Source organism: Parambassis ranga, chromosome 20 (assembly GCF_900634625.1).
Source record: "Parambassis ranga chromosome 20, fParRan2.1, whole genome shotgun sequence".
In the NCBI taxonomy this organism is placed as follows: Eukaryota; Metazoa; Chordata; class Actinopteri; family Ambassidae; genus Parambassis; species Parambassis ranga.
This window is the reverse complement of record NC_041040.1, coordinates 14458128-14470452: the sequence shown is the minus strand read 5'-3', so window position 1 is coordinate 14470452 and position 12325 is coordinate 14458128. Positions and strand designations below refer to the sequence as shown.

General features: G+C 43.9%; 1 protein-coding gene across 2 annotated transcripts; it reads right to left on the bottom strand.

Annotated features, from left to right (window-relative positions):
- Positions 1 to 4505: 4505 nt before the first annotated feature.
- myca (MYC proto-oncogene, bHLH transcription factor a) lies at positions 4506 to 6989 on the bottom strand. Of its 2 annotated transcripts, none has more exons than XM_028432994.1 (3): positions 6777 to 6989; positions 5835 to 6513; positions 4506 to 5539 (listed from the first exon to the last, which is right to left on the bottom strand). In XM_028432994.1, the coding sequence occupies exons 2-3, from the start codon at positions 6484 to 6486 to the stop codon at positions 4893 to 4895; spliced, it is 1299 nt and encodes a 432-aa protein (XP_028288795.1). In that variant the 5' UTR covers positions 6487 to 6513; positions 6777 to 6989; the 3' UTR covers positions 4506 to 4892. The 2 variants fall into 2 exon arrangements, with proteins under 2 accessions (XP_028288795.1, XP_028288794.1); XM_028432993.1 differs by having other exon boundaries at positions 5835 to 6510.
- Positions 6990 to 12325: the final 5336 nt, after the last annotated feature.

Genomic DNA, 12325 nt, shown 5'->3' with positions numbered 1-12325 from the left:
GAATAGTTTGAACCCTTTTAAAAATGTGAACAGGTCATACTGAACAGTTACAGTTAAGACTTTAATGGCGTGATGTTGCTGCTTCCACGTGTCACATTTCTCAGAATGTATTCCTAAACAGTCTCACATGGTAAAAAGGTCTTACACAGTGCAGAAAATACGCTGGCAGCCAAACGCAGGTCGTCACTGCCAATAAAAACACACTGACAGCACCAAAACAGAGGATGCAAATGAAGCAGCCAGCTCCCAAAAGAGGACGGTGATGTCATTTGATCATAACGCAGCCCTAAATCAGGAAAAGCTGAAACTGGCAGACAACTAAAGTTTTCAGGAGTATCAGCTGCTTTAATCTGTTCCAGCTTCAGAGCCTGACAAACAGAGATTACATAAGAGCAGACCTCCATGTATTCCTGGGCCTCTAAGTATGTGTGCATGCCTTGTGGTGGGGCGGTGGAGTTTGGCTCCTCGGTACGTTTGCCTGGAAATCACACAGGTCTCTAAGTTACACTTTAACATATACAACGTTTACTGCAAAACAGCCCCGCAGAGGAGGACAAGGTCTCAGTGTGTCAGACCGGCCAGGAGCTGATGTAACCATGCAGAAAGTAAAAACTCTTTGCTGCTTCGAGAAGAAGGAGATTTGGATCTGTGAACACATGGATATCCACCTCCAGTTTTTACGCTGTATATCCACACCAGATATGATTAGTTATCACCGAATTAACCAGATTGGTCCTTAAATATGAGGGTTTGCTGCTTTTTGTTTTAGTCGAACAAGACCCTAAAACCAACTCCTAATGCGTCATCAGTAACGTTACATCCGGAACGGAACCTTTTGTTTTATACGATTAATCATAAGCACTTTAACACTTTCAGTGGATTAAACTATAAGCACCTTATGGATGGAGAAATGATCACATCTGCTGCAGAAGTAACTACAATTGTTTCCTAAATATGGACAGGAAGCAGCACTTTTATTGTGAAGCAACTGATTACAATAATCTCACAATTAAAAAAACGAAAACAGATGTAAGGCTCAGGATTCGACTTCCTGCCTCTGAGAGTACACCAACAGCTACAAAGGCACCAACTGCACAAAACAGAGGCTGACATTGAAAACTGAAGCCGACACAGTTCCTCTAGTGACCTGACAGTCAGCCCTCAGAGACCTCCATGTTAAAATAAGCATGTTTACAGTATGGTCCATACAGATAAAAGTTAGCAGAAACCTTCACATGCATATTGGTGGATTAGCTGTGAGGCTAATCTACTCTCCAGAAAACCTACACTGAACCTCACAAACGCCTCATCCATGTTCTCCATTTGTGGTGTCAAGTACAAATACTTCTGTTACCTTTTCTGTTACAGGTCTTGGATATTCCTACTGTACATGTGCATGCATGTGACAAATAAACAGGCCGACAAGTGTTGGAACTGACGATAGAATACGACAAATGAAATGTCGGGAAGCACCGGCAGCCAGGAGGAAAGCCAGCCGGCCCTCTTACTGCATCCATGGCCGTACCTGGAAGAACTGTTTGAAGTCGGATCAGAGAACAACAGTATCCGAATGGTTTGTCCCAGAGCCCAATCGCCAAGAACTTATGGCATTTATAACTCGCCATCCATTTAAAAAAAGCATGTGGAGGTAAGCTGTATTATTGTATTCTGTCGATCATTGTTGGCCTATCAACGGGAATCAATCCAACAATGTTGTGGATCTTCTGAAACAGGTGATCGACTCCCTTTTGCAAAACTAAAAGCATGTCCAGATGGTTCATGGTGAGCCAGTTCAGCATGAATTTCTGTGGTTTGCAGGTAAAATGACATGAGAGTTTAGACATCATAGTAAAGTAAACTGGGTTAAACCTCAGTGTGTGTGTACAGCTACAGAGAGGTGGTTTAAAACGGCAGTTATTTGTGACCAAGACAGGAAAAAAACCCACTTCTCATTCAAATTTAGCCCAGTTTATCTATTCCTCCAAAACCAGCCTGCTACATGAGAGCACCTCCTCTGAACCTGTCGATAAAGATTCTCATCATCCGGGCTGTGGAGGTTCAACAAACTCTTTAAACTCTGAGCTGATGTATCCTGATGGAAAACTCGGAGTTTCCAGTTTCCGATGATTTGACTCTGTTGCCCCTGAATTCATCCCTGATGCTACAATTCACCATGGCAACAGCAGCTGGAAAAAAAGGTCTGCCAACTTTTCCCTCAAAAATGCAATCATACAATGACTCTAAACATATTTTATTTTTTTAAAGGCAACATGGCTACAGCAGCTACGTACAGACAGTCTCTGTGGTAAGTGAGTAGTATTTAATCCCTCTTATCCCGCGTATAATCCCTCGCAGGTGGAAAGTGATGAAATACTGAACCTGAAATGTATTTTCATGTAGAAGAATAGACATGGAAGCAACTTTAAATGAAATATAAATATACTATAAATCTGTAAGGGTTGCCCCTTACTTCAATAACTCATTTTTTTTAAAAACACAAACGTCCTCTTATCTGTTCGGTTTCATCATTTAAGCTAGAAGTGGGAGTCTGGGTACAGTTATCAATAATATCAAAACAAATAAAATGCTTTGTACATCTAAAAACACTGTGGATGATTTGACTGCTCTCAGTAGTATGAATACGAAGTCACTGGAATATGAGAAAAACTGTCAAACATAAATTAAGCCTCCAGTGAACCGAAGCAGCATCATCTACACGATCCTCGGTCCTGATGCTAACATCCGTCTGATAACGACTGAATGAATGAAGAAAAGAATGAATCTCAGCTCTGTGATGGGGGAGACAGGAGGAAACTCTGGGTGTATTATGTTCACAGACTACGTTACCATGGTAACAGACTGAGTATGGTACCTCACTTTAGAAAAGGGGCTTGGCTCGCCCCCCCTCTTTTTGGTTTGTAAAACAGTAAGTTTCCTCTTTTCAGGCTGAACACAGAGTTTCTCTAGACCTGCTTCATGAACACCTGATGCTGTTCTGGAGCCTTGAACCCGGACCAGCAGCACACATTAGCTGCTCCCTGTCCACCCGCCCTGCCCACCCAGAGAGTCCACACTAATCCCATCTTTTGTGGTCCTCCCAGTGTGGCTGCACCTCATGTCTCAAACATTCAGCTGCACCACCTCTGCCTTTTTTTTCCTCCATATGCATCCAAACAGACAAAAACAATCTGAGGCGCGCGCGCGCGCACACACACACACACACACACACCAGCCCACAGGACCCTTTTGTTATCTGTTATTCTGATCATACTATCACACACTGGCAGACATGCTTCACCAGCTTCTGAGCTGCACACAGACTACATGCTTCCAAATACAGAATAATAAGGAGCCATCTGATCACCTGGAACAACAATGGAGTGGCAGAGCACGTGTCTCAGATCCAAACTCTGCAGCATTAGCAGACTTTCCCAGACAATGGAGGAGCCACACAGAGAAAACAACAACACTTTCACTGGACATCCCACCGTTTTATCCTCCTTTACATCAACTTTCCATCAGGCAGACTCAAACACAAAGAGATCTCAGCCCCTTCAGGTCTATGTGAACATCCAAATAAACACTTTTTAAAATAAGAGGAGAGCAGCGTGCGCAGGGCTCTTACCGGCTGCTCTCTGACGCCGCTTTCTTCTGTCAATTATTCCGTTTCTTTCTGTCTTTTTTTCTGATGATCCGCCGCTGAGCTCCACACACAGACACAAACCTCGACCTCACTTCCATGTGCTCGCGACCAGGACCACGCGCTCATGGGGGAGCGCTCGGGATATGGCGTGTGACGTCAGAGCGAGACGAAAAGGACCAGTGGAAAAAAAAATCGATTCGATATCAATACAGGTGTATTACACACCACACAACAAGGACCTGGATCTGCCTGCGAGGAATGTCTCTGATATTTATTATTTATTAGTAAATAAAAAAAATCCCTGGAAGGATTATACGCTCTATCCTCTGACTCATCACAGATTATTAAAACACAACGCACGTTAGTGCAGTGAGAGGCAACTTTACAGTGAATATTATTGCAATAATGTGTCTTAATCTGAGAAATTACATCAAGAGATTATTTGATCATAATCCAATGATGCAACTTTATGCAAACAAGGACTCTGGTCTGTTTGAGATTTTTGTGCATTTAATAACACAAGGATCACAAGACATGCAAACTGGGATTTACGTGTGAAAACTGGTGGTTTTAAGTGTCTGATTCATTTTACAGCAACTCAAAGACACTTTGGTATCAGGTTTATTAAAAGTATCTGAAGTACAGTGTGGTGTTTCAGCGCCTCTACCTGCTTACCTGCTCTCCTTCACAAGCCTGACATCAAAACACTGCAGTCCACTTCAGGTGCAGCATCATCACTTTACATCAGTCACATGATCCACATATAATAACGCCCCATGTGTGTCTGCACTCATCATGCACCCTCCTCTTGTGTATGTGTGTTCAGTGTAACTGATGAAATGCAAAAACACGAGGACACAAATTCAAGAAGAGACATGTTTTTTTTATATTTCAAAAAGAATCTAGGAACATAATGGAAAAACCAAACACTGGGTCTGAACATCCAGACAAATTGAGATCCAAAAATACATTTTCTTAGGAAATATTAATTATATACAAAACATAAAAATTTTATATTTTAGTTTGAGCCTTCAACAGGACAGCCCAATTTTTTAACATTTTATTAATAAAAATAAACTTTTAAATATTTAAATCCACCCATAACTTCAGTTGAGGCAGTTTCAACATTGAAATCAAACAAGATTCCAAACAACTTAATCCATTTTGCATTTGCATGCAACAACTGTACACCTTAACTCTTGAACTTGCATTTAACAAAAAAAGGCCAAAACAGTCTATGAATCAAACTTTAACCCCGAGAGCCCTGCAGCTGTGCAAGTCTCTGCTTTAAAAGTTCACTTTTCCTCCTCAGCTGCTCTTTGAGTGAGAGGAGTCTCTGTTCATCTGACTGCATGCTGTAAATGCACTCTGTTGCCTTCTTCAGGATCACCACTTTGGCCGCCTTCTCGTTGTTGGCCACCTCTGGGATCTCGTCCCGCAGAGCGAAGAAGCTCATCTTCAGCTCATTCCTCCTCTGGCGCTCCAGGACGTTATGAGTCCTTCTCTTGTCATAGTCCTCCGTGTCCGACGTCCGGGGGCTCGAACATTTGCGGTTGCTGCTGATCTGTTTGAGGACCCTGCTATGACTGTTGCTGCTGCCGCTGCCAGCGCCACCACCTCCTCCTGCACTGCTGCTGCTGCTGCTCTCCAGCTTCAGCCTCTTGACAGCCGGCTGCTCGTGCCTCATGGATGGATGGGCGGCGTAATTGTGCTGGTGGGTGGAGACGTGGCACCTCTTCAGCACGAGTGGGCTGGGATGCCTGGTCTCTAGCGGGCTAGGGTCACACCGTTTCACCGCTTGCCTCTTCTCCACTGTGACCACATCGATCTCCTCCTCCTCCTCCTCTTCCTCTTCTTCCTCCTCCTGATCGTCATCATCATCACCATCCTCATCTTCTGCAAAACAGCACAAAAAAAACAACAATCAGCGATGCACTCTTCACTTTTACATGGCACAGCAGGACGGGATGTTTAAATCTCTGCAGTCCATGTCCCACTCCCCTCCCACATCCACCCTCTGGCTAATCTCACAGCGGTCTATGACATGGGTGGAACTGGCAGCATGGCTCTACCTCCTGCCTGATGAATCAAAGCAAGCCCTGTACACTGAAGCATAGTGGTGTCCCTGTCATGCACACTCAGCAGGGGGGAGACTTCTAATGTTGCACAGAGGGGTGTGTCTGCAGCTTACCTGAGTCGCTACAGCTGCTGCTGCTCCCGCTGCTGTTGGGCGGCGTGTCCAGTCCCAGATCCTTACTAGACGGCGTCCCTGCGCTCTGCTTGGGCGTCTCTGCTATTGGATAGGGGAAAACCACTGACGGATCAATACACTCCGACGCGGCTGTGCTGAGGTCTTGCAGGTAGCTGCTGTTCAGCCTCCACGCAGAGCCGGCGTGTTCCGCGCTGTCACCGGTTGCCGACGACTCTTTCCTGGCAGCGTGGAGGGAGGCGAGCCGCTCCGAGACCACCTTCTTCAGTTTAGCCGCGGCGGAGAAGCCGCTCCACATGCAGTCCTGGATGATGATGGACTTGAGGAAGGTCTGGGAGTAGTCCGCGTCGCAGATGATGCTCTGGTTGACTACGTCGTCGCCCAGGAACTCGGTCACCATCTCCAGCTGATCCGCGGTGGAGGGGAAGAGGCTGGACAGGGACGGCCGGCGGCTCGGTGAGAGGGGAGGGGTCGGCAGCAGTTCAAATTTCTTCCAGATGTCCTCGCTTGGTGCCGGAGGCTGAAGCTGCTGAGGGTAGAAATCCTCCTCCTCGTTGTCATAGTAGAAATACGGCTGCAGAGAGTCGTAGTCATAGTCATAGTTTTTACTCGCCAAACTTGAATTCAGCGGCATGTTTGCCTCCTTCCCGTCGTGGAGCTGCTTGGAAAAAAAGGGGGAAAGTGGGTGATTAGTTGTTTGTAGACGTGTGGGAGGTTCAAAGCTGTGTAGTGTGTAAGCAACGTCACATGGTCACTCCAAAACACCGACTCTGCACGCCCTGCATGCATGCACCACTGCTGCTGCTGCGGCAGGTGCGCAAAACGATAATAAGAGGGGAAATCCCAGCTTCACTACACCCAACTATTTACCCCAAACTGCGATGGGAAGCTCCGCAAAAACAGAGAAAACACTCCTCTTCTTACCTTTTAGACTTTTCACTGCAGACAGAAGAAGAAGCGGAGCCAAGGCGCGCAAAGACAAAAAAGAAAAAGATGGCAGGAAAGATATTCCAGTGCGAAAGTAACATTAAATCCTTCCACTGCGGCGTTTCAGTCTGTCAGGCTGAGAGAAGCATGCATGCAGAGGCGAAAGGCTGCAGCAGCGACCCGATGAGGACGACGCGCTGTCTACCATCAGAAGCGTGAGAATCACAGCTGAGCGCCTCCCCGGCCGCAATAAAAACGACCGCAGCACACTAAGCCAATATCACTCCGCGCCCGTGTCCTTCCGCGCTCGTTTCCCGCGAAACACTCACCGGCATTAAAAATGTTGCCCAGCCTGATTTTAATTGATAAACATACAGCTTAGATTCCTTTGAGTTTTATTTGCACTCTAAAAACGCGCAGTCACATGTGGAATCGATCATTTTAACGTGAATTGTTTCGGCGGCGCCCTACTTCTATTAGTAGCGAAGTGGGAGGGGTCATAGTAGAGCAGGGCTCCATTGACGGCTTGCAGGAAATACTAATGCAAGTAGTAGTGACGGATAATTAGGTTATTTTACTACTGCATCCACTCCCCCCGCCAAAATTACACATAAACAACTCCACGCTGCCTCACTGCGACTTAACCGAACCAGATCTGCACCACGATACACAATTTCACCACTTTTCTTTTAAAAAAAAAAGAAAACACAACTATTATTTTGATGACATTTGTCTGCAGTCAATAACACACTGCCAGGTTTGCACACTTCCACAGAAATGCCGCACAGGTGCAGGAGATTACCTCTGCAGACATGACAGCTCAGAGCAGGCTGGGATTTTGCAGCAGGTTCAGAAGTGATTTAACGCTTCAAGTTCACAAACAAACACACACACGAATACAACTGTTGTATTGTAGTGTGTGTGTGTAGTGTTGTAAATGCTGGGCAGATTAGCACCAATTAACAACAAGCATAAGGAAGCAATTACAGGACTGACATGACGCACCGCACTTACACGGAGGTGTCCTCCTCTGCTGCGAGCGGTGGGTCATTGGACGGGCTTATAGCGCCCCCTACTGTTTAAAGTGCTGCAGGAATGGAGGCAGGTGGCTGCAGCAGGACCAAAGTGCACGTAATCCTACACAGGAACTGACAGATTATTTGCTTAGAGTGTACAAAGATTAAATTACAACATAACAGAATTCAGTGGGTTAGTGGATCTTACTGGATCATTAACCTAAATAAAAAAAACCTGATTTTAAGAGCAGCTGGAAAATACCTAAAAACGGATGTTTATCAATATTAGCCACTCTGACAAATGTTCCATTGGGTGATGGATGTGGTGGAGGAAAAATGATTACTGCACCAGGATGTTGAATTAAACCTGCAACAGATCAGCCTTTTATGTTCCTGCATGTGAAAACTGTCAGGAGGTAAACAGCATGGTACATGTGCAATTATTGAATATTAATGTGCATAGAACAATATGACAGTGACTGTGTCACTGCATGTTAAGTCTGATGGTGGAAGGAAAGAAAGAGTTCCTGAGTCTGGTGGTCCTGCACTTCACACTCCTGTACCTCCGGCCTGAGGCGAGGAGGGGGAACAATGGCTGTAGAGCTGCCGTACCTCTCGGTGATGCAGCTGGTCAGGATGGACTCAACGACGCAGCTGTAGAAGCTGCTGAGGATCTTTGGCGACATGCCAAACCTCCTCAGCCTCCTCAGGAAGTACAGCCGCTGCTGAGCTTTCTTCACCAGCTGTGTAGTTTTGAGAGTCCAGGTGAGGTCCTGGCTGATGGGGACCCCCAGATATTTGATAAGCAGTGGCTGGTGAGGGCTCCTCTCTTTCCTCATGTCCACTATCATCTCCTTAGTCTTGGCTGTGTTGAGGGTGATGTTGTTGTCCTCACACCATGTCACCAGAGTGGCCACCTCCCTCCTGTAGGCCACCTCGCCCCTGCCATTAATGTTCTCCTTGTGGGAGGCCAATACTTGTATGGGTATTTGCATCGAACGTCTTTATTCAGATGTGTGAAAGTTGATGTAGCTCTTTATTTGCTGCACAGGGCTAAATTCTAAAAGCAACAGCAAATGAAATACAATGAAATAATAGTTGTTAAAAATCCACTTCAACTTCAACATGGAACCTGGTCCTCAGGACACTGTGGTCTAGGACATGTTAAATCAACCAGGCTGGAGGAATACAGCCTCTGTTTGTGAAGGCATAGGTCTTTGGTGTTGTGATAGCAAAGGGATGTGGCTTTATTGCCGTCATTGTCTTTATCCCATCAAGTGAAGAACCAAATGGTCCTGAGAGCCTCAAAGTCTGAGCTGCTGTGGCAGCTTACACAATTAAACATAGCTGTGATTTGTCATGGAGATATTTGTTTTTATGATCATTTTATAAAGTGTTTAATTGATCTCTCATGATGATCATTCATCATTCTTTCTTCTAACATTTAAGGTAAAGCGGAAGCTGTGGTGGTTATTTTTAATGTTGTCCTCATGTAACATGTTTTAAGAAGCAAATACTGCCCCCAGTGTTCAGTCTATGAAACAGCAATAACAAATGTGACCTGCTAGGAGTTTTTTTCTAAAAGCTGAAAGTTACTGAAGACACAGCAGAGTCATATCATTTTCAACAAAGGTTTGTAACATAAAGATAATTGCAGTCATGATGACATTGTGTCTTTGACCATTAGTATGACAAGTTATTAAAAATATCTACACTGCCTTAAATGTGAAACACAGTTTATAATTGGTTATGAGACAAATGGTAAGTTTGTAAAATATAAATAAATAAATTGGGCAATTTTCCTACCCACACTTAACAAGCCCAAAAATCAGTCAACTGCATTGTATGATTATAGCGTTTCTTGCTTTTGGGTCCACCTCTTGTCAGCAGCAGACACAACACGCCTCCTTAATACAGCTTATGGATAAACAAAGTCTGGGAGCTAAAGACACTCAGAGTGTCTCTGAGCTGAGGCTGGGTGCTCATGGTGGTCAGGACTAGAGTCATGTTGATACTCATGGTCATGTTGGTGTTGTGACTGGTTCACGGTTGGTGTGCCGTATCGCCGCACCTCCTGAGATGTAACTTTCTGCTTCACTGTCCATCACTGCAGCACCACAGGGACCATGTGGGCTGTGGGCTGAATAGACTGGGCTCTCTCCTTTGGGACTTTGCCCTCCATATTATTCCCAATGTCTGTCTAATCCACCTGAAGCTATAATTCATGGTTTTAATCCCAATCCCTTGAATCTAAAGCCATTCAAGGACAGAAGCACTGTCAGACAGGCCGTGTGCTGGCTGCTGGTCTATGATGTGAAGTCAAAACAGAGAAAATAAAATAAAATTAAATGAATTGGAGCCTATCCCAGCTATCATAGGGGTTACACCCTGGTACCCTGGTACACCCCGTTGGAGGGCCAACACAGACAGACAGACAACCATTCACACTCACACCGACAGCAGATAAGAATGAGAATGAAACCCCACAGAGAGAAAACAGCAGCACCACTGTGCCACATTTCACATCAAATCTAAACCAGAAACACAAAAAAGAAAATGAGAATTAATTAAAATAAAACAAACAAACAAACAAAGAATAAGTAGAGGAAGAAAACAAGAGGGAAAAGAGAGGCATTAAACCAAATCAGAATTACAATAAATACATGCAAAATGTCTTTATGCCATCTTTTTATGATCATATGTCTGACTTTTTCCTTTACAGTGCTACTAATTCACTTCTTATAAAACGCAAATGAATCACAACCATACACATAAACAATAACACAAGTAAGAGCAAATGTTTCTCTGTGAATGTGCTGAAGATAATGATCTGAAGTAGAATCATTAAATGCCACCAGGTGCTGCTCCTGCGCAGGTTCAGATGAACTGTCCAGCCAAAGAACAAACACATCTGCAGTTTAACTTACCAAATAAACTTAAATCCTGCAGAACATACATAATTCTGAAATGAACTGAAAACTTTAAAAAACAGTAAAGAAAGAAAGAAAGAAAGAAGGGCCTCTACACTTCAAATATCAACAATTTGAATGAATGCTTTGCAGCAATCAAACTAATTATAGAATGATAACAGCCAGCAGTGCAGCTCTGCCAACCATTCACTGATCTTTCAGGCACATTTTATTTATCAAATTATTTTTCAGAAGCACAACAGGCCACAGTTAAGAAACACAATATGTAGAAAATGACACCAAAGTGACAGTGGTAAGCCACTTCCACGTTGGCCTCACAGTCAGCCCTGGATTTATACTGCAGCAGCTGTAACACACACTAAGTACTGAGTAACAGATCACAGACAGTTTCTCAGTACTCCTGGTCAAACCTCTGTTTCTGTTTTTCTGTACGTGACTAATGTGCACACACCCTGTGGACTCAACAGCAGCTGCGTATGATGCTAAATCAGATCATATTGGTAAAGTTGGAAAAAAGTGTAGTTTTCCACTTCCTGAAATCAAGCTTATCGTGCAGCAGGAGGTCTCAATCTATCTAATCCCTGAACATACACACTTTAATATTAGCAGAGTATTCTATGTGATATTGTCAAGAAAACAGTTGCTTGTTGAAGCCATCAATGGTAGATACAGAATTCATGGGTTCTATTCAATATACATATAATGTATATGATATTTAGGTCTATTTAAAGTTATTTTTGCATTACATGTCCTCTTTGGAAGCCCTGAACTGCTTCGAGTGTCTTACATAAACCATAGTAACCCTCAGACCCCTGATCAATACTGACAGCATGCTGCGTTAAGTGTCCTCTTCATGTCAGGCAGCCTAATGTACTGACAGCATCCACTTCCTGGAGTCACAGCACTGAACAATGTCTTAATGGGATCCATATTAAAAGCAAATGGGAGTGCATCTGACACACTAAGAGCATTTTAGCTCTCTGCTGGGAACCAACAGATGACAGCATATACAACAGAATAGCTCTAACAGAGGTTTAATAAGACTGTTCTATAAAATACATGACAAATGAGAAAATATTTCACAATCCTACAACTAAAACCAGGTCCAGTATGTGGACCACAAAGACCACATTGTTTGTTATTAAACACTCTGGTGGCCAATAAGCAGTAATGAAACAAAAGATAGCATTGTAGATTCTCACAAAGTGCACTAGCTGGTTTGCTAAAATCCGACTTAAGGTATGTGTGCGATGATTAAATGCTGTGTCAGCTGTTAAACCACCTGCAGAAACTCCCTCAGGCCAAAGTGAAAGGCACAAACAATTCCCTGTTTTGACTGAACACAGCTCAGCAAGGTTTTTCCCACATTTACTGGTGTTCATGTAAAACAAAGTACACTGAGGGCTTTAGGAATCTGACACCAACTTCGAGCTCTTATTGACTGTGACTCCAAACTTTGCAAAATTAGCAGAATATTTTAATTACTCAGCAAACTAATATCATCTCACAGCAAGTCTGATGATACTCTTTATGAGATGATGAATTTAAGTTGGAGCTCACATGGTTAAAGAACAGATTATTTTCCTCAAAGTAAAATATT